General features: G+C 45.7%; 1 protein-coding gene across 1 annotated transcript in view; it reads left to right on the forward strand.

Annotated features, from left to right (window-relative positions):
• EGF (epidermal growth factor) overlaps nucleotides 1-22,575 on the forward strand; it is an 86,143-nt gene that overhangs the window by 20,957 nt on the left and 42,611 nt on the right. Inside the window, exons 3-7 of the mRNA XM_069976813.1 lie at nucleotides 582-763; nucleotides 8,447-8,677; nucleotides 10,572-10,771; nucleotides 16,151-16,273; nucleotides 17,128-17,250. Of these exons, the coding sequence (XP_069832914.1) occupies nucleotides 582-763; nucleotides 8,447-8,677; nucleotides 10,572-10,771; nucleotides 16,151-16,273; nucleotides 17,128-17,250 (859 nt within the window). The remainder of the gene's footprint in view (nucleotides 1-581; nucleotides 764-8,446; nucleotides 8,678-10,571; nucleotides 10,772-16,150; nucleotides 16,274-17,127; nucleotides 17,251-22,575) is intronic.

Here is a 22,575-nt window from a genome sequence, read left to right on the forward strand (position 1 = left end):
AGACACTGGCACTGAATGCTCACAAATAGCACAACCACCCCTGACCAAGACAGTGGTGTCTCTGCGGGCCCACAGCCACTACCATGATCATCCTCCACCCCCCTGACCAAGACTGCGTCTCAACACTGACCCCAGCTGCTGCCATGATCCTTGTTCCCCACACTGTGTTTCTGCGGGACCTGCAGCTGCTGTCACTATCTTCCTCCTCCCCCCAGACCAAGACAGTATCTGCAGGGCCTGCAGCTTCTGTCACAATCCTCCACCCACAATACCTTCCCTGACCCCAGGGGTCTGAGAGAACACAACGCCATTGGACAGCACCGACCAATGTGAGTATGAGGGGTGTGCCGTACAGGATTCATGGGGCCCGGTACAGTTACTTGCTATGGGGCCCCATGAATCCTAGCTATGCCCCTGCCCACAGAGTGCCACACAATAGTGACTGACACACAGTACAATGTCCTCAAGAATAGTACAAAAATTTTTTAGTACAAAAATCGGACAGACATTTTTTTATTTAGGTAGTAACAGATCTGACTAATATTTGATTTACCGTTAACACTGATGTTCTTGTATTTCAGCGAATGCGAGCTGTAATAAAAGGGGCCACACGATTCACGGTGGATTGGAAAAACAAGAACATTTTCTGGTCTAACCAGCAAAAGGGAACCATAGAGTGGACCGACATGAGTGGAAAGAAAGCGAGAATCCTTCTGAGAGGTTTAGTTCATCCCACCTTCATTTCTGTTGATCCAGTGGAGGGGTATATGCAACTTTAGAACTTAACTTCTAACTTTGATGATTTTTTTTTTTTCATTTAAAAGTGTTTACATCCTATTTATTAAAATATCCTTCTACTCAGAATCCAACTAGAGCATGAATGGCCTATAAATCTCCACATGTTTTTATAGCGCCCTCCTCAGGGAGAAACACTACCTCATTGGTCATGAGATACATGTATGTATTATCACCAAGGCAGGATGGCAGTCGGGCTCCTGTAATAATGACTAGGATTAAAGAAACCTCTGCACTTGTTTAGGCTTATGCTGCGTTTACACGGAACGATTATTGTGCGAATTTTGAGCGATAATCGTTCCGGGTAAACACAGCAAGCGATCAAGCGACGAGCGAGAAATCGTTCGTATTGGTCTTTCAACATGTTCTCAAATCGTCATTGGTCATTCGTTAAAAATTCGCAGATCACTTCGTGCAAACAGTCTTTCAAAGATTCACCTATGAGGGAGATTTATCAAACATGGTGTAAAGTGAATCTGGCTCAGTTGCCCCTAGCAACCAATCAGATTCATTCCTCACAGACTCTTTTGGAAATGAAAGGTGGAATCTGATTGGTTGCTAGGGGCAACTGAGCCAGTTTCACTTTACACCATGTTCAGGGGTGATTCTAGCCTCTCTGCTGCCCGAGGCGAACTATAGAATGACGCCCCCCCCCCCCCCCCCCCCGTCAATCCGCCCACATTATAATCCACTACTGCCCCCCCCCCCACTGCTGTCCCCAATAAACATAATGTTTGGTCCCTTGCTGCACAGAGGATGTCAGGAGAGGAGGAGGGTTACTTTATAGGAGAGGTCCCAGCAGCACAGAGGATGTCACGAGAGGAGGGGGCTAATCCTATAGGAGAGGTCCCAGCAGCACAGAGGATGTCAGGAGATGAGGGTGCTAATCCTATAGGAGAGGTCCCAGCAGCACAGAGGATGTCAGGAGAGGAGGGTGCTAATCCTATAGGAGAAGTCCCAGCAGCACAGAGGATGTCAGGAGAGGAGGGTGCTGATCTTTTAGGAGATGGTCCCCCTCTTCCCCCCTTATAGATGGTCCCCCTCTTCCCCCCCTTATAGATGGTCCCCTCTCCCTTATAGATGGTCCCCCTCTCCCCCCCTTATAGATGGTCCCCCTCTCCCCCCTCCCTTATAGATGGTCCCCCTCTCCCCCCTCCCTTATAGATGGTCCCCCTCTTTCCCCTCCCTTATAGATGGTCCCCCTCTTTCCCCTCCCTTATAGATGGTCCCCCTCTTCCCCCCCCCTTATAGTTGGTCCCCCTCTTCCCTCTCTCCCCCCCTTATAGATGGTCCCCCTCTCCCCCCCCTTATAGATGGTCCCCCTCTTCCCCCCCCCTTATAGATGGTCCCCCTCTTCCCTCTCTCCCCCTCCCTTATAGATGGTCCCCTCTCCCTTATAGATGGTCCCCCTCCCCCCCCTTATACATGGTCCCCCTCTCCCCCCTCCCTTATAGATGCCCCCTTATAGATGGTCCCCCTCTTTCCCCCTCCCTTATAGATGGTCCCCCTCTCCCCCTTATACATGGTCCCCCTCTTCCCCCCCTTATAGACGGTCCCCCTCCCGCCCCTCCCTTATAGATGGTCCCCCCCTTATAGATGGTCCCCCTCTTTCCCCCCTCCCTTATAGATGGCCCCCCCCTTATAGATGGTCCCCCTCTTTCCCCCCTCCCTTATAGATGGCCCCCCCCTATAGATGGTCCCCCTCTTCCCTCTCCCCCTCCCTTATAGATGGTCCCCCCCCCTTATAGATCGTCCCCCTCTTTCCCCCCTCCCTTATAGATCGTCCCCCTCTTTCCCCCCTCCCTTATAGATGGCCCCCTTCCCCCCCCTACCTTATAGATCGTCCCCCTCTTTCCCCCCTCCCTTATAGATCGTCCCCCTCTTTCCCCCCCCTATAGATGGTCCCCCTCTTCCCTCTCCCCCTCCCTTATAGATGGTCCCCCTCTCCCCCCCCCCCCTGCACAGCAGATAAAACAAAAACAAAAAACAGCACACAACTCACCTGCCCTCCGTTCCCCCGTCGAGCCTCTCTGGTCTGGTCCCGGCTGATGTGCGGCTGCCCGGGGTGTCCCGTCCTGTCCCCGGCAGCGCGCGCATCACAGAGCTCCCCGTGCGCCTGTGCCTGTGACTTCCGGCGCACGGGGAGCTCTCTGATGCGCGCGCTGCCGGGGACAGGACGGGACACCCCGGGCAGCCGCACATCAGCCGGGGGACTAAGGCTGCATTCCCACGTTCCGTGATCCTGACGGATCACGGACGTGGAATGCATGTACTGGAGCCCCCCCGCCCCCGGAAAGTATCTGTAATGAGATGCTGTGAGCGGGGGAGACTGTATTCATAAGCGCCGCGCTGTAGTATCAGCACCGCGCGGCTGATTTAGCACAGCGCGGCGCTTATGAATACAGTCTCCCCCGCTCACAGCATCTCATTACAGATACTGCCCGGGGGGTGGGGGCTCCAGTACATGGTACAGTCAGGGCCGTTTTAATACATTGGTGGGCCCAGTGCACAGCCCTCAAGAGTGGGCCCTCCCCCTTACCTTTCTGCACATTGTATAATGTACTGAATTTGCCCCCACACTGTATCAAGAGCCCCAATACATACAGTAGTTACCTTATAACACTATTTCCACCATTCAGTGAATACATATTACATAAAAACTGCACTAAACAAAACAGAAAGATATCACCAATGATACCATTACATAATACCGCCACACCATGACCCCTATCAGTACAACCCTATAACAGAGTGAAGTTACATCCAGTGACTCACCGGAGGCGTCTTCTCCGATCAGAGTCTGTCACCTTTTCTTTTTCTCTCCATCCAGCGTGGGCCACCTTGAAGTCTTCTCCTGGCTGTGAATCTTCTCTCCAGAATCTGCCAGACAAATATTTTAGGCTCCAACACATACAGTAGTTAGGTCCCTTGTACCCCTATACAGTAGTTACACCCCTCTGTACTCCTACATAGTTACACCCCTCTGTGCCTCCATAGTTTTAAGGTGTCCCTGTAGTATATAGACCCTCATGTGCTCCTCCAGTTATATACAGCCCTCCTGTGCGCTCCCCCATTAGTATATAGCCCCCCTGTGCACTCTCCCCAGTAGTATATAGCCCCCTGTGCTCACCCACAATAGTATATAGCCCCCCTGTGCTCTCCCCCAATAGTATATAGCCCCCCTATGCTCTCCCACAATAGTATATAGCCCCCCTGTGCTCTCCCACAATAGTATATAGCCCCCCTGTGCTCTCCCACAATAGTATATAGCCCCCTGTGCTCTCCCCCAATAGTATATAGCCCCCCTGTGCTCTCCCACAATAGTATATAGCCCCCCTGTGCTCTCCCCCAATAGTATATAGCCCCCCTGTGCTCCCCCTCAATAGTATATAGCCCCCCTGTGCTCTCCATAATATATAGCCCCCTGTGCTCTCCCCCATAGTATATAGACCCCTGTGCTCCCCAATAGTATATAGCTCCCCTGTGCTCCCCAATAGTATATAGCCCCTGTGCTCCCCAATAGTATATAGCTAACCTGTGCTCCCCAATAGTATATAACCCCCTGTGCTCCCCCATAGTATATAGCCCCCTGTGCTCCCCCATAGTATATAGCCCCCTGTGCTCCCCAGTAGTATATAGCCCCCTGTGCTCCCCATAGTATATAGCTCCCCTGTGCTCCCCCATAGTATATAGCTCCCCTGTGCTCCCCCAAAGTATATAGCTCCCCTGTGCTCCCCCATAGTATATAGCTCCCCTGTGCTCCCCAATAGTATATAGCTCCCCTGTGCTCCCCCATAGTGTATAGCCCCCTGTGCTCCCCCATAGTATATAGCTCCCCTGTGCTCCCCCATAGTATATAGCCCCCTGTGCTCCCCCATAGTATATAGCCCCCTGTGCTCCCCAATAGTATATAGCCCCCGTTCTCCCCCATAGTGTATAGCCCCCTGTGCTCCCCCATAGTATATAGCTCCCCTGTGCTCCCCCATAGTATATAGCCCCCTGTGCTCCCCCATAGTATATAGCCCCCTGTGCTCCCCCATAGTATATAGCCCCCTGTGCTCCCCCAAAGTATATAGCTCCCCTGTGCTCCCCCATAGTATATAACTCCCCTGTGCTCCCCAATAGTATATAGCCCCCTGTGCTTCCCAATAGTATATAGCTCCCCTGTGCTCCCCAATAGTATATAGCTCCCCTGTGCTCCCCCATAGTGTATAGCCCCCTGTGCTCCCCCATAGTATATAGCTCCCCTGTGCTCCCCAATAGTATATAGCTCCCCTGTGCTCCCCCATAGTATATAGACCCCTGTGCTCCCCCATAGTATATAGCTCCCCTGTGCTCCCCCATAGTATATAGCTCCCCTGTGCTCCCCGATAGTATATAGCTCCCCTGTGCTCCCCCATAGTATATAGCTCCCCTGTGCTCCCCAATAGTATATAGCTCCCCTGTGCTCCCCCATAGTGTATAGCCCCCTGTGCTCCCCCATAGTATATAGCTCCCCTGTGCTCCCCAATAGTATATAGCTCCCCTGTGCTCCCCCATAGTATATAGCCCCCTGTGCTCCCCCATAGTATATAGCCCCCTGTGCTCCCCCATAGTATATAGCCCCCTGTGCTCCCCCAAAGTATATAGCTCCCCTGTGCTCCCCCATAGTATATAACTCCCCTGTGATCCCCAATAGTATATAGCCCCCTGTGCTCCCCCATAGTATATAGACCCCTGTGCTCCCCCATAGTATATAGCTCCCCTGTGCTCCCCCATAGTATATAGCTCCCCTGTGCTCCCCGATAGTATATAGCTCCCCTGTGCTCCCCGATAGTATATAGCTCCCCTGTGCTCCCCCATAGTATATAGCTCCCCTGTGCTCCCCAATAGTATATAGCCCCCGTTCTCCCCCATAGTATATAGCCCCCCTGTGCTCCCCAATAGTATATAGCCCCCGTTTTCCCCCATAGTATATAGCCCCCGTTCTCCCCCATAGTATATAGCCCCCTCTGCCCCCCATAGTATATAGCCCCCTGTGCTCCCCAATAGTATATAGCTCCCCCTCCCATATAACATTGAAAAAAACAAACACTGTTACTCACCTAGGTGCACGCGTTCCTCTTCTCTTCCCTCCTGTGGCCGCACTTCCTGTGGTCACAAGAGGCTGCACTCCCCTTACCCTCGCGCCGACGCTCCAGTGACGTCGGGCGCTAGAGGGAGAGCGCGGCCTCTTGTGACTGCAGGAAGTGCGGCCACAAGAGTGAGTGACTGACAGGGAGGGAGCCAATGGCTCTCTCTCTGTCAGTGTCGCTGCTGCTGCAGCGCTGAAGCGCCGCAGCAGCAGCGGACGGGGGCAGCGGCGGACGGGGGAGCCCTGCAGGGGGCGCCATGGAGGGGTAAGTAGATTACCCATCCATGGCGCTCCCCCCTGACAGGCTGGTGGCCGGAGCCCTGTGCGACCGCACTGGTCGCACATAGCAACGGCCGACCTGCTCGGGGGGGCCCCTTCAACCAGTGGCCCCGGTGCACGTGCACCATGTGCCCTCTGGTTAAAGCGGCCCTGGGTACAGTCAGTGGCGGATTATAATGTGGGCGGCCGCCCGAACCGCTCATATTATAATCTGCCACTGAATGCCGCCCCCATGAAGATAGCTGGTGGCGCCGCCTGAGGCAGACGATTCAGGTCGCCTCATCATTGCGGCGCCCCTGACCATGTTTGATACATCTACCCCTATGTGTGAGATGGGCTTAAAGAGGATGTGCCATCAGGTACATCCTCTTCAATCTGACCCACAGATCAAACGACGCCGTCACGGGGAAGCCGGTGCTGCGGTCTGTTTTTGGAATCGCGGCCCGGTTCCCGTGTACGGTGCCGTTCTATGCACTGGTCCCAGGCCGATGCTGAAGCACAGGAGGCGGACAGCCCGCCCCCATTGGGAGGGAATTCCCTCCCCTCTATGACGCGGCTCCTTTAGAATCAATGGAGCCGCATCATAGAAGAGAGGGAATTCCCTCCCACTGGGGGAGGGCTGGCCTGGCTCCTGTGCTTCAGCACCGGCCCGGGACCCGTGCATAGAATGGTGCCGTACACGGGAATCGGGCCGCGGTTCCAAAAATGGACCACGACACCGGCTTCCCCGTGACTGCGCCGTTCGACCGAACGATTTTTCTAACGATTTTTCTCCGTCTAAATGCTGATTGTTATAAAAACAAAATTGTTGTTTTAAAATCGTTAAACGATCGATTGGGCGAATTATTGCTCCGTGTAAGCGCAGCATAAGGCTATGTTCACACTACGTAAGTCTCCGGACGTAGCGCGTTCCGTGAATAAGAGGCCGGAGACTTACGTAGTTTGCGTACAATGGAAAGTATACGATGTACGGTTGCACAGTTCACACTACGTACGAACTTACGCCCGGATCATACGCGGCGCCGTAAAAAATGAACCAGACCATTGTTTGAGGACGAAAATGCCGTAACTTACGTCCGTAGCGTAACATGCGGTCCCGTACGTAGTGGTGATTTCTTCATTTTGCAGCTTTTTGTGCCGATCCAAAAGGTTCTGTGGGGTGTCCGGGGCTAGGCGAACATTTCCAAGTAAAAGACCGATGTCAGATAGCTACGTAGGGCGCTCGGGAATCGTAAGTAGATTACGGGCGTAGCTGGCCGCAACTTGTGTAAATTCCCGGCCGGAGTTTAACACGTATATGTCCGGCCGCGAAAATATGCGGCCGGACATATACGTAGTGTGAACATAGCCTAATGCTGGGTTTACACGGACCGATTATCGTGCAAATTTGCAACGATCGAATTCGAACGATAATCGTACGTGTAAACGCAGTGAACGATCGAACGTCGAGCGAGAAATCGTTCATTTTGATCTTTTAACTTGTTCTTAAATCGTCGTTCGTCGTTCGCAAAAAATTCCCCGATTGTTCCGTGTAAACAGTCGTTCACTGAATTTACCTATGTGCGAGGCTTAAGCGATTGCAACAAATTTTCTGTACGATATATCGTTCCATCTAAACGTTGATCGTTATAAAAGAAAAAACGTTACTTCAAAATCGTTAATCGTACGATTGGGCGAATTATCACTCCGTCTAAACCCAGCATAATACACTGCAATACAGAAAATTGCAAGGTCAAGTTGTCTAGTTGTACTAAAAGAACATGTAACCAGAATATTAAAACATTAAAAAAAAACTTTTTACCATAAAAATTCTATATTATGTAAAAAAATAAAAAATAAAAGTAAAAACAAATGATATTGTGGCAATTGTAATGGCCCATAATATAAAACTAATGTATTACTTTGCAAAAGTCATATACTGTAATATATAAAAAATGCATTTTGATTCACTTTAAAAAAGCTAATACTTTTTTCAACATATTTAACATTCAGTTATTCAATATATGTGCACAAAAATGCTTCCACTGAAAACAACTTCAATTGCCTAAATATATAGGATATGTATAATACAGTATGTATGGTACAGTGTGTATATTTCAATGTCACTGGTGGCACTTTTTTTTTTTTTAAAGAAAATTGGTTTGTCCAAAGTGTGTTTCTGCTGCCCACTAGTGGCCATAATGCATATTGCGACATATGTCTAAACAGTAATCTACACCTACTGTATGTACTATACCTATAAATATTTCTGTTTTTCAGGTTACTCTTCTGGACGTCCAGTAGTTTGATGTCTGTCATTCAAAAATCGAACCTGAATGCGACTGCTGTGATGTCTGTCACTGAACTGAGAGGAGATATTAAAGCCCTGGCATTGGACACAGCTGCTAAGGAAATATATTGGATCTTATATAAAGAAGAAGGGGCAGAATCAAGCATTGGCACTTGTACTTATCATGGGGATTCTGTAAGAGTGATTAGGAAAATAGGCCAGTAAGTTATGTATGTATGTATGTATGTATGGTGTGTGCATATCAAATGTACAGTATAATATCAGCAGTTGTGTTAGATACCTGTTTACCTTTCCCTGCAGTCATTTTGATGCTCAAGCACTTACAAAACATAGCTTGATTCTTTCAAATCAACTGGTGCCAGAAAGTGCCATTGATTTCAGTTTTACTGCTTTCAAAAAAAAAAATCTCTTGTCTTCCAGTACTTATTAACCGCTGTATGCCCGGCAGGAAGTGGTGTTTTCTCTCCAGTCTGACACAGTGCTCTGTGCTGCCACCTCTGTCCATATCAGGAATTATCCAGAGCAGTAGCAAATCCCCATAGAAAACCTCTCCTGCTCTTCAGACTGGAAGGAATGACACTTCCTGTAAGACATACAGCAGCTGATGAGTACTGTAAAAGTTAAGATTTTTTTAATAGAAGTAAATTATAAATCTCTGCCACTTTCTGGCACCAGTTCATTTGAAAGAATTGTTTTGTAGCTGAACTACCCCTTTAAAGCGACTCTGTACCCACAATCTGACACCCCCAAACCACTTGTACCTTCGGATAGCTGTTTTTAATCCAAGATCTGTTCTGGGGTCTGTTCAGCAGGTGATGCAGTTATTGTCCTAAAAAACAACTTTTAGGCTATGTTCACACTACGTATATGTCCGTCCGCATATTTTCGCGGCTGGACATATACGTGTTAATCTTCGGCCGGGGATTTATGCAAGTTGCGGCCGGCTACGTACGGACCGTGAAATTACGCCCGCAGTCTACTTACGCTTCCCAAGCGCCCTACGTAGCGATCTGACAGCGGTCTTTTACTTGGAAATCTTCGCCTAGCCCCGGACACCCCACAGAACCTTTTGGATCGCCAAAGAAAAGTGGAAAAATTAAGAAATCACCACTACGTACAGGACCGCATGTTACGCTAAGGGCGTAAGTTACAGCATTTTCGTCCTCAAACAATGGTCTGGTTCATTTTTTACGGCGCCGTGTACAATCCTGGCGTAAGTTCGTACGTAGTGTGAACTGTGCAGCCGTACATCGTATACTTTCCATTGTACGCAAACTACATAAATCTCCGCCCGCTTATTCACTGAACACGCTACGTCCGGAGAGTTACATAGTGTGAACATAGCCTTAAACTTGCAGCTCCGTGCCCAACGGCCAGGGCTTAGAATGTCTATGAATTAGGCTGGCACACCCTCTTTGTCCCTCCTCCCCACCCTCTCCATCATTAGGAATGCTCCAGGCAGATTGTCTCCTATTCCTCACCTGTGTCAGTCCAGCACATGGGCTGGATCATTAAGGCACCTGTGCAATGTTCAGACAGGAGAAAATGTTCCAGTGGCATTCCTAATGATGAAGAGGGTGGGGAGGCGGGATGAAGGGGTGTTGCACAGTTAGGGCACAGATACTCTAAACCCCGGCCATTGGGCACGGGGCTGCAAGTTTAAAAGTTGTTTTTTAGGACAATAACTGCATCACTTGACAAATGGACCCCAGGACAGATCTTGGATTAAAAGCAGCTATCTGAAGGTACAAGTGGTTTGGGGGGGGGGGCGGTCAGATTGTGGGTACAGAGTCGCTTTAAAGGGGTTATCCAGCGCTACAAAAACATGGTCACTTTCTTCCAGAAACAGCACCACTCTTTTCTCCAGTTTGGGTGCAGGTTTTGTAACTCATTTCCATTGAAGTGGATGGAGCTTAATTGCAAACCACATCTGAACTGAAGACAAGAGTGGGGCTGTCTCTGGAAGAAAGTGGTCATGTTTTTGTAGCGCTGGATAACCCCTTTAAGCAAGTGTTTTACTTCTTGCCAAGCAGATAATTTTATTTAGGCAAACAGATATTTAGGTATGATGTATACATTTCTTTTCTTCTATAGTTATACAAGACAAAGCAGCTGGGGGCTTTCCATTTTCTCAGATCACATCTACTATACAGAGAGACAATCTTCTTCTATCTGGACTCTAAATAAGCATACAGGAAAAGACACTGTAATAATCACTTTAAAACCCTCCATGGCCGACATTACAGATGTGAAGATAGTCCCTCGGCTGGCATCAAGCTATCCTTACAGGTCCGGTAAGTTTACCTATTGCTTTCAATATTTTGAAAACAATTTGTAGCTAAACTATAACATTGTACTTTGTTTACATCCAGGTGACATTGCTGTGCTGGTCAGACCATCAGTGGAGGTGTCAGGTGTGAACCTTGACGCTACGATACCGTAAAACATCTCTGTCAGTAGGTTTCTGCCGACCTATCTCATAAAGTAGTGACAAAGAAGCTGAACATAATGATGTATCACTTACATTGTTCTGTGCAGCTGATCCTGCGATATCCTCCTGAATAACTTGGACAATAAGTAGTCCTCTCCATTCTGTGCATGAGCTCAGTAGTCCTGGATATTTATTAGAAGTAGAAAACTCCACCCACCAGCTGCTGATTGACAGTTATTTATCCATGCTGTATATGGGCAGTCAACTGTCAATCAGCAGCTGGAGGGCGGGGGGAGGGGTGTGGCAAGAATCCTATTCTCCTGCATATTAGGAGAACCTAAACAAAATTATGTAAGAAATACACCTATCTGTTCAGCATTTCTGTGACTAATTTATGCTGCCCTCATTGAAGGCATCATAAATCTAGTGACAGATTACCTTTAACTCTTTACTGACAGGCTCTGTGTAACAACACAGACAAAAAAATGTCCGATGTGACACCAGTACAAGACGTGCAGTAGATAGTAAAGATAGTCACAGTTGCTTTTAGCATTTACTCTCTGAGTGCTTTTACTAGAACGCAGGCTCTAGATGCTTCAGGGCACCTTCATCAGTACGTTCAGTAATAATTCCCATTCAATGGCTGAGGTCCTGTCCATTGTTGGCCATGTTCACGAGGCATTCATATCAATCAGTGCTGTTAACTGCTTAGGCAACATGGCTATCCCCATAATAATGTGCAAAAATATTTAAATAGCTTTGGCCAGAGTACCCCTTTAACATTTTTGCTAGAGAGCTTGGGCAGCATAGAAGATACCATACATGCTCTTCTTACCTCACCACGCTGCCCCCTCCTGTGGCATCTTTGGATCCTAACCAACCGGTACTTCTGAGACGGACTCATCTCAGCATTTTAAAGGGGAACTATCAGCAGGTTAGACGAATCCCTATAGCACCCGGATGCTGAGGAGGAAGGTATGTGTCTTAGGCTGGGTTCACACTGCGTTTTTGTGTGCAACCGTTTTGATCCGTTTTTCCATTGACTTCCATTATGAAAAAGCGGATAAAAATGGATCAGTTTTTTTTGACGGTCACAAAAACGTTGCTGACACTATTTTTTATGTCAAAAAAACGTTATAAATGTTAAAAAAAACCGGATCCGTTAAACGGATTGCAAAAACGCAGTGTGAACCCAGCCTTACCTTTCTCCTCGATGCTGTTTCCGCGCTGTTATTCGGCATATTCTTTGGCCGGGAGCACAGTTGGTAGCACAGCCCTGCCCCGGCAAATGATGATGTGGGGGTGCGGCAGTGCTCCAGGCAAAAGATTACGCCGACTAACAGCGCGGAACCGACGCCGAGGAGGAAGGTAAAAGATATGCCTTCTTTCTCAACATCCCAGGCCCTATAGGGGGCTATTAGCAGGTTAGATTTGTCTAACCTGCTCATAGTTCCCCTTTAAACTGCCAGAGTATTCCTTTTACGTCGTCAAACATTTACAGTAGGGAAGTAACAGTAGTAAGTATTTGATACACTGCTGATATATACACTCACCGGCCACTTTATTAGGTACACCTGTCCAACTGCACGTTACCACTTAATTTCTTATCAGCCAATCACCTGGTGGCAACTCAGTGCATTTAGGCATGTAGACATGGTCAAGACAATCTCCTGCAGTTCAAACCGAGCATCAGTATGGGGAAGAAAGGTGATTTGAGTGCCTTTGAACGTGGCATGGTTGTTGGTGCCAGAAGGGCTGGTCTAAGTATTTCAGAAACTGCTGATCTACTGGGATTTTCACGCACAACCATCTCTAGGGTTTACAGAGAATGGTCCGAAAAAGAAAAAACATCCAGTGAGCGGCAGTTCTGTGGGCGGAAATGCCTTGTTGATGCCAGAGGAGAATGGGCAGACTGGTTCGAGCTGATAGAAAGGCAACAGTGACTCAAATAGCCAACCGTTACAACCAAGGTAGGCAGAAGAGCATCTCTGAACGCACAGTACCTCCAACTTTGAGGCAGATGGGCTACAGGAGCAGAAGACCACCCGTTACTAGCATGGTGTACCTAATAAAGTGGCCGGTGAGTGTATATATATATATATATATATATATATATATACACTACCGTTTAAAAGTTTGGGGTCACCCAATTTTGTGTTTTCCATGAAAAGTCACACTTCTTCACCACCATACGTTGTGAAATGAATAGAAAATAGAGTCAAGACATTGACAACGTTAGAAATAATGATTTGTATTTGAAATAACATTGTTCTTACATCACACTTTGCTTTCGTCAAAGAATCCTCCTTTTGCAGCAATTCCAGCATTGCACACCTTTGGCATTCTAGCTATTAATCTGTTGAGGTAAGCTGGAGAAATTGCCCCCCACGCTTCTAGAAGCAGCTCCCACAAGTTGGATTGGTTGGATGGGCACTTCTGGCGTACCATACGGTCCAGCTGCTCCCACGACAGCTCAATGGGGTTCAGATCTGGTGACTGCGCTGGCCACTCCATTACCTATGATAGAATACCAGCTGCTGCTTCTGCTGTAAATAGTTCTTGCACAATTTGGAGGTGTGTTTAGGGTCATTGTCGTGTTGTAGGATGAAATTGGCTCCAATCAAGCGCTGTCCACTGGGTATGGCATGGCGTTGCAGAGTGATAGCCTTCCTTATTCAGAATCCCTTTTACCCTGTACAAATCTCCCACCTTACCAGCACCAAAGCAACCCCAGACCATCACATTACCTCCACCATGCTTAACAGATGGTGTCAGGCATTCTTCCATCATCTTTTCATTTCTTCTGCGTCTCACAAACGTTCTTCTTTGTGATCCAAACACCTCAAACTTGGATTCATCCGTCCACAACACTTTTTTCCAGTCTTCCTCTGTCCAATGTCTGTGTTCTTTTGCCCATCTTAATCTTTTTCTTTTATTGGCCAGTCTCAGATATGGCTTTTTCTTTGCCACTCTGCCCTGAAGCCCAAAATCCCGCAGCCGCCTCTTCACTGTAGATGTTGACACTGGTGTTTTGCGGGTACTATTTAATGAAGATGCCAGTTGGGGACCTGTGAGGCGTCTGTTTTTCAAACTAGAGACTCTAATGTGCTTATCGTCTTGCTTAGTTGTGCAACGCGGCCTCCCACTTCTTTTTCTACTCTGGTTAGAGCCTGTTTGTGCTGTCCTCTGAAGGGAGTAGTACACACCGTTGAAGAAAATCTTCAATTTCTTTGCAATTTCTCGCATGGAATAGCCTTCATTTCTAAGAACAAGAATAGACTGTCGAGTTTCAGATGAAAGTTCTCTTTTTCTGGCCATTTTGAGCGTTTAATTGACCCCACAAATGTGATGCTCCAGAAACACAATCTGCTCAAAGGAAGGTCAGTTTTGTAGCTTCTGTAAGGAGCTAGACTGTTTTCAGATGTGTGAACATGATTGCACAAGCGTTTTCTAATCATCAATTAGCCTTCTGAGCCAATGAGCAAACACATTGTACCATTAGAACACTGGAGTGATAGTTGCTGGAAATGGGTCTCACCTATGTAGATATTGCACCAAAAACCAGACATTTGCAGCTAGAATAGTCATTTACCACATTAGCAATGTATAGAGTGTAATTGTTTAAAGTTAGGACTAGTTTAAAGTTATCTTCATTGAAAAGTATAATGCTTTTCCTTCAAAAATAAGGACATTTCAATATGACCCCAAACTTTTGAACGGTAGTGTATATATATATATATATATACACTCATATACTCTCAACTAATACTAGATGGAAAACAGACATTTGGAATTATTTCATGCAGATTACACATTTGATTGGCTTGTGCGTTTTCTCAGGAGGTGGCTCACACTCTTGACAGAGAAATCACTAGGCGAGTGATAATATACTAATATAGAGTATATCCTAGCCATCTATCACTGAGATCCCTTCTAGAACAAGACAGCACGTTTGTAAATGTGGGGTAGGTGGCACACAAAATATATATTTTTGGAGTCAGTATAGTCAATTTGCCTGATGTTTCCAGAAAATTTGTCTTTTTTTCTTCGATTGTTAAAGAGTCATATTTGTCGTATTTTTATTTTTTTGGGCAGAAATCAATAGTCCAGGCGATTTTAAGAAACTTTGTAATTGGGTTTATTAGGCAAATATGCCATTATCTGCATTCATAAAGACTTTCCCCAGGCCCCTCCCCCCTCCTCTCCTCTTTTCCATTCACTGCAAAATATCAGGAAATTGTGACTTGTTGCATCAGACACAACCCCGTCTGTTCTATAGAGAGGGGAGGGGGGAGGAGGGATTTAGTCGGCAGCGGAGGGCAGAGAACAAAGGATTACATAACACAGAGGTGGGTGACAGCGGTATTCAGAGGTCAGAGAGGTCAGTGCTGACTGTCAGAGGAGATAGCCGAGTGATTAACTGTAGATTAACTCTTTGTTGGCCTGTTTTGGTGCCTTATCTCTCTCCACCCCTCCCCTCCCCATAAGCAAGCCATGAAGACAGGGGGGAGAGCTGCAAACTGTTTTTTCATGATAAAAATGCATTTTTTGGCTAATAAACCCATTTACAAAGTTTCTTAAAATCGCCTGTACTATTGATTTCTGAAGAAAAAAAAATTAAACGACAATGACACTTTAAGGTTTCAGAAAACTGGTTACTGGATAACATTATGCTGTTAGCTCCTAAGCTCCCTCTAGTGGTGGCTGCATGTTATTTGGCATTCTCAACTCCTAATGTTATCACCTATTCACAGGGAGTCCCCAAGACCAGTACTGCTCATGTAGGGGACAATTTGTAGCCATTCTCAGGAATAGAGGGGATCCACAAATCCCTATCCTGAGGATAATTGTATCCTTTGGAGTTAGGAATACATATTTAAATCTACATATTTGCAGGAAATTTGGACCTTGGGGACAGCAATATTGAACTTCTGTTAAAGAAGTCAGGAAGCCTGGGGTGCGGTAACTTCTCCTTTAAAGGGGGTTATAAAAACATGGCCACTTTCTTCCAGAGACAGCAACGCTCTTGTCTCTAGTTTGGGTACAGGTTTTGCAACTTCGTTCCATTGAAGTGAATGGAGCTTCATTGCAAACCACACCTGAACCGTAGACAAGAGTGGGGCTGTCTCTGGAAGAACGCGGCCATGTTTTTGTAGTGCTGGAGAACCCCTTTATGCATTACATTTTTTCCAGAGCCAGAAGCATGCACAATGAACTATTCCAATCCATTCTATTATTCCAGGGTCAGAAGTGTGCACCTTGACGAATGACCATTGTACAGACATATGCCAACTCAGTGAAGTGAGCCAGCAGTGCACATGTAAGGAAGGTTTTCAGATTTCTTATGATGGCAAACACTGTGAAGGTAAGAGATATACCATGTTTATATTAATTAACTTAAAGGGGTTCTCCAGCTCTCTCTGCTGCCATCTTTATCCAAGACAGGAACTGTCCAGAGCAGTAGCAAATCCCCATAAAAACCTCTCCTGCTCTGGATGGTTCCTGTCTTGGATAAAGATGGCAGCAGAGAGCACTGTGTCAGACTGAAAAGAAAACGTTTCCTGCAGGACATACTGCAGCTGATAAGTATGGGAAGACTTGAGATTTTTAAATAGAAGTAAATTACAAAACTATTTAACTTTGAACTTTGGTTCACATAAATCACATTGGTACTAGGCCTCAAGACATGACTAAACAGAAGAAACTTTGGGGAAATTTACCACAACTAATTCTTAGGCAGTGTTAACATAACCTTGACCACCAGGGGTAGGGAACCTTGGCTCTCCAGCTGTTGCAAAACTACAACTCCCATCATGCCTGGACAGCCAAATCTAAAGCTTTGGCTGTCCAGGCATGATGGGAGTTGTAGTTTTGCAACAGCTGGAGAGCCAAGGTTCTCTACCCCTGGCCTAGACAGTCACTTCACCTATGAAAGCAGCCCTCTGATTGGTTGCTATAATTTGCCAGATGTTGGGACTTTTGCTTTACACTTCCAGCCTGCCTAATATTACTATAGAGGTGAACGGTCCCAGCTGTTAAGCTTAAAATGTTTACTGGATGGGGTTAAAGGTGGTCTTGGAGACATTCACATTCAGGTGAACTTAAACATGTTTAAAATGGAAGGAAAACAGACAAGAGGGATTGTTATCTTTCTCTCTGGTGGACTGAGGGCCAGGTATGTAATCAAAGCTGCTCAAGTTTAATTTTCTCTGTCTTTAGATATTAATGAATGTGCCTTATGGAGCCATGGCTGCACTCTTGGCTGTGAAAATATCCCCGGCTCCTATTATTGTAGCTGTCCCAGAGGTTATGTCCTTCTCCCAGATAACAAGTCCTGCCATGGTAAGTAGGGAACCGACAATATTTACTTGCTGTACCTATGTAATAGATGGTTAACAATTATTTTAGTTGGAATGTGGATGTTTTCTGTGCTTAGGTTTGAGAGTATTACTGTAAACTCCAAAAGATTGCCATATACCCAGGGCCGTCTTAACAGCATTATGGGCCCCTGGCCAGAAGAGTAAACTGGTCCCCCAACCCCCTGCTGGGGGAAGACAGCTCCCTGCAGTGCAATACGTGCCCCTGTTCTTACAAGAGAGAAAGACATTGACAGACAGAGGAGCGAATCACTCAGTGGGGCCCCCTATGAATTATTGCCCCCGGGCATTAGCCTATCCTGCCCAACAGGAAAGATGGCTTCTATACCTTCTATAGCTGTTATCCAACAACTTATCTCTCCTGATATTTCCATACATGGCCCATTCATGAGTTCTAATTGTAGGGGGATGGGGTAAACCCCTGCCAGACTCCTCTAGCAGTGGCTTATCTGCCTGAGAACAAAAGCAATTGTGATGTCCAACCACGGGTGTTTCCTATGTCACACCTGTCGCAAAAGCCCTTATACTCAAAGCTAAATGGTGATGAAAGTATTTATTAATTCCACCACAAGATGTCAGTGTTTTGTATGTGAACTCTTATGTATTGCCCAGCAGTAGTGGACAAAGGGTTACTGCTCGTTCTATGTTATGTATTTTATTGACCAATGGAGATACTTCTTTCTCTTCTGCCTATTACTATTCTCCTTTATCTTTGCACACATTCCTTTCCACCACTCACAGGAGCTCTAACACACCCTTTTAGGAAGTAGTCACTTGGTGGGAGGAAGTGTTAGTCCACTTTATCTGGTTTGTCGTGGGATGAAGACACAAAGAGTAGGCATCCCTGCTGTAGTTAAGCCAGGGCCTGGCTCTTCCAGAACCCCTGTCCGGGGCAGTCCAGTTGTATTGGAGAGTCAGTACCCACTTGTATGAAGCAGCTAAAGACACTTAGTTCCTTCAGTCTATCTACTTTCACAATACAGTGCTAGACGCTACAAGTAGGACAAGTCGGGGATAAACCCAGCCCACGCCGAGAACCACTCTACAAAGTGCAGGGCAGTGTCCTGATCTAGAGGAACTGACCCGGATAGAACAAAGCTACCATAAAGAAGGTCTACGTATTCTATCACGAAGTGCAGGTGACACTGGGGAACCTCGGACACTTAGCTTCATCCAGTTAACCACGGCTGGGGCTTGTGTCATCCTATTAGGACGGGTAACTCGACACTGTAGGCAAAAGATGGTAAGACAAAACAGTCTAAACACAGGCACAAGTGTCTCTCTCTCAAGTTTCAAGTCTCAAGTATCCTACTCTCAAGTTCCGGCAGAGCTCACTACTATACTGGGTTTGGACTCCCTTGACAAACTCCTCTTCTCTCCTCTTCACTGCTCAACTCTAAATCAAAGCACCGCTACAACTACCTCTCTTATATCAGCACTTATCATCCAGTGAAACACTAAAGCCTCTATCCAGATAAGCTATTTACTGCCAAAGTGTTCTGTATTTCCAAGAGACTGTTCAGTAAAGCTGTTCTATTTATTCTATTGGGACTCAGTCATCATTGCATCAGCACCAGCACCTATACACATCCGCTACACACCTTGGCTCATTTTCCCCTTTCTGTGGGTGGCAGTACCAATGGTCTGGGTGGGTAATTTGCCAATCAGGATTACCGTGACAGCAGCCCCAGGGACCCATCACAGCATGTCTTGGAGCTCCCTGTTAATTTCAATAGGTGCTTTACCATCTCCCATGGGAATTGTCCAATGTTTTTTTTAAGTGTAAACACAGTTTTTGACATGAAAATCTGTGTGGCTTTAGTTTAAAAAACCATGCCATTATTACCCTTGTAAACATCTTCTAGAACATCAGTTTATTTATTTTGCACTTACCTTGACCAAGTGTGGTGACCCCAAAGGGTTGCAACAGATAGTGTAGTGCACGGATAGCTATGTTCAAAGTGTATGCACTCAATCCATTTAGACTAGACTTGGCTTACATGGATCTTCACCGTTTGGCTGGTTGTGGTTAAGAAGAAACATTCATACTCACGGAACAACACTACAGATCAGTCATGTGTTACCCTGATGGATGCATGCGGGAGCATGATCACTGATGTGGAATCTGTTCATAGTTGTCTCTAAATGGAGGCCTAATAAGAGAATGGCAATGCAGGGTCTCCTTGAGCAAATTATCCAACCCTGGATAAAAGACAAAGTTTGTAGAATAAGTGAATAAAATAAAAAGGAATTAAGGTACTCACGGTCAGCGCTGTCCACATAGAGAAGTGACCGAAAGCTTAAATAAATGAATTTAATATAGTGAAAAATATATTTAATATAGCACAAATATGACTTTGTTTTATCTGATGAAGAGGACGTATGTCTTCGAAACGCGTCATATTTGTGCTATATTAAATATATTTTTCACTATATTAAATTCATTTATTTAAGCTTTCGGCCACTTCTCTATGTGGACAGCACTGACGGTGAGTACCTTAATTCCTTTTTATTTTATTCACTTATTCTCTCCACGGGCCCCATTATTTTGGGAGTATCCTGTGTTTTTGGTACAGTCAGCTTAGCAGTCCTTAGAGGTAGTAGGTCCCTATACAGTGGACTGTCACCAAACAAGACCCTGGATTCGGATTTGTACCCTGTTGAGGGGTGATATGCACAAAGCCCAAGTGGCATCCAGGTGAGCACCTTCTCACATAATCCTTATCCTTGGTGTATTGAGGTATCACACGAGGCGTCGGTGCCCGCTTTCTTCTTTTTCTCTCCCTTGTCAAAGTTTGTAGAATGGCTTTTTTCACAGATCTGGGAAGTGCTAAGTGGTTAAAAGCTTTTAGAGGCAGCTAGTTTTGCTTGTATTTTTTTCTTAAAGACGCTTCTGGAACACTTGACTTGGGATCTTGAAGAGAAAACACATCTCTTCTCAGTGAAGACAAAATCTTCTCCCTGGCTTGACCTTTACACAAGATTAGTTTGAGCTCAACTAAAAATTTGGGAGGCTGGATGTAATCCTAAAATCTTCCTATTTACTTGTCTCTTACGCTAAATTTAAGAAAACTTATAGCTAGCTGACTAAATGGTCTGACACGTAGGAGCTGAGCCAGGAGACATGTGCACTGGCCAGAGGCCAGGCTTACTCTGGTTTAGACAGGTTTTAGGTCCATTCCTTTTTAGGTTAGCAGGAGCTGGACTAGGGACTGCTTTCATTGATTGAAAGGCACCAGGTGACCAAAGCATCTTACCTCCATTCATGTGGTCCTAAGTGTGGTAAAGGCACTGCAGAGATGTTAACCCTTACACCGACAATATACTTCAGTGTGATATGTGAACCTGCAGGCCATAGACAGAATATATGATAACCATACAGTTTAAAGTGCAAAGCAAAGTGTTCCTCGGCCACATGACACACTTATACATAAAGAAGCTGGGAAACAGGACAGTGCACAAGTCTCATCACTTCTCTCCGGGAAAATACAATTGGACCGTAAGAGACAGAACATCTCAGGTTTGGCAAAAGCTATGAAAGAAAATACTAAATAAAAGAAAATATAGATCGTCATGGCTTCTATCTACATATCTGCACCTATCTATCCATCTGTTACTACTTACATTTATTGCTATTAGATAATAGCCAAGATGAAAATAGGAAAAGAAAATTAAAAAAAAATTAAAACTAAAAGGAACAACCCAATCCATATATATATATATATATATATATATATATATATATATATATATATTACAAGCCTACTTATATTAATAACAAACAGGTTTTGCACTTACTTTATACAAAAAAAAAAGGTAAAAATTACTTTTATATTTTTTTTAGCATGTTTTAGCCCCATTGTTTGTATAAAGTATAGGGTGTACAATTAGTTTCTAATCTGTTTTTCTCATGGCTATAATTCTAGTGTGCAATTATCGGAGTCATCCATGTAACTAGTGAACGCTATCAGCCGCCTCATAGGAAACTGTCAGTTACGTTAGATTAGGAGGACTCTCACTAGTAAAGTAACTGCAAGCAATAAAAGCAATGACATTTTTACAGCTGACATTATTCTGGCTCCTAGTTACTTGCTTCTTAACATTCTTTAGGAAATAAAAAAAAATTATCTGTAAGATTACAAATTTCCAGTAAATGCAGATCTAATTGTTCTACAGCCAAATGAATTGTCCTTTAATACGAGTTACTTTTGTTGTCTTCGTTTTACAGGCGTATTAAAGGTGTGTCGATTACATGACAATTCCACATTGCCGGAAACATAGACACAAGACACACATATTCTTTTATGGTCTATTACATTAACATACTTAGCATCAATAATTTCCAGACAAAAGATTCATAACTAGGGAAGCGGCTGCCGTATTACAATAACAGCCTGTTATAAAGTTTTTCAGCAAGCTTTAAAGTAATGGAAACTGCATTTGTCAGCATTAGTATGCTTAGACGTGCATCAGACACCCCTTGTATAAAAAAATATTAAATATACCCTGTGTTTTAAGAGAGCTACTCCTTTACAGTGTAAGCACGGAGTCGGGAGAGGGATCGTGTTTCCACCGACTGGAAAGTGATTACATATAAGGTTCTTATACTTCTCTATACCATGGCTGGTGTGCAGTTCTGGGGAGTTCAGGGGTCGGCCATCATTTTTAAACCACTGACAGATGAAGGGAATAGCACTGATTTTGCCTCACTATGTCACCAGAGAGGTGGGATATATGAGGCAGCAAGTGAAGAGTCAGTCCTTGAAGTTGATATTGCTTTAAAGGGGAAGTCCAGCATTTTCTAAAAGCCAGCAGCAGGCGGGGTGAGGGGGCAAATAGATTTCAAGTAGGCACTTACCTCTCCCCGTGTCTGCAGTGGGTGGCTGGAGTGGTCGCGGGGCCCCCGCCAGAAGTCATTTCCCCCCCAAGACTTGGGGGAAAATGCCTGTCCCCTCTGATTGACTGGCTGCTCAGCCAATCAGTGACTGGAGTGGGGTCCTGCCCCAGGCATTGAGTGGCTGAGCAGCCAGTCCATCAGCCAGGTTGTGATATGGACACCCTGGAGACCCTGGTGGGGGTCCCGCAGCCTCTCTCGACGCTCACCGCATCCACAAATTTGAGTACTCAATTTTTCACCTCCAATCCGCAAAATTCCATCTGTATTGCATCCATATTTTTTGCTGATCCGCAAAATTTTAAAAGTGTACTAATGTAATAATAAACTAGCTAAAGCTTTGGCTGTCCAGGCATGATGGGAGTTGTAGTTTTGCAACAGTTAGAGAGTCAAGGT

The sequence above is a fragment of the Dendropsophus ebraccatus genome, chromosome 7, assembly GCF_027789765.1.
Source record: "Dendropsophus ebraccatus isolate aDenEbr1 chromosome 7, aDenEbr1.pat, whole genome shotgun sequence".
NCBI lineage: Eukaryota > Metazoa > Chordata > Amphibia > Anura > Hylidae > Dendropsophus > Dendropsophus ebraccatus.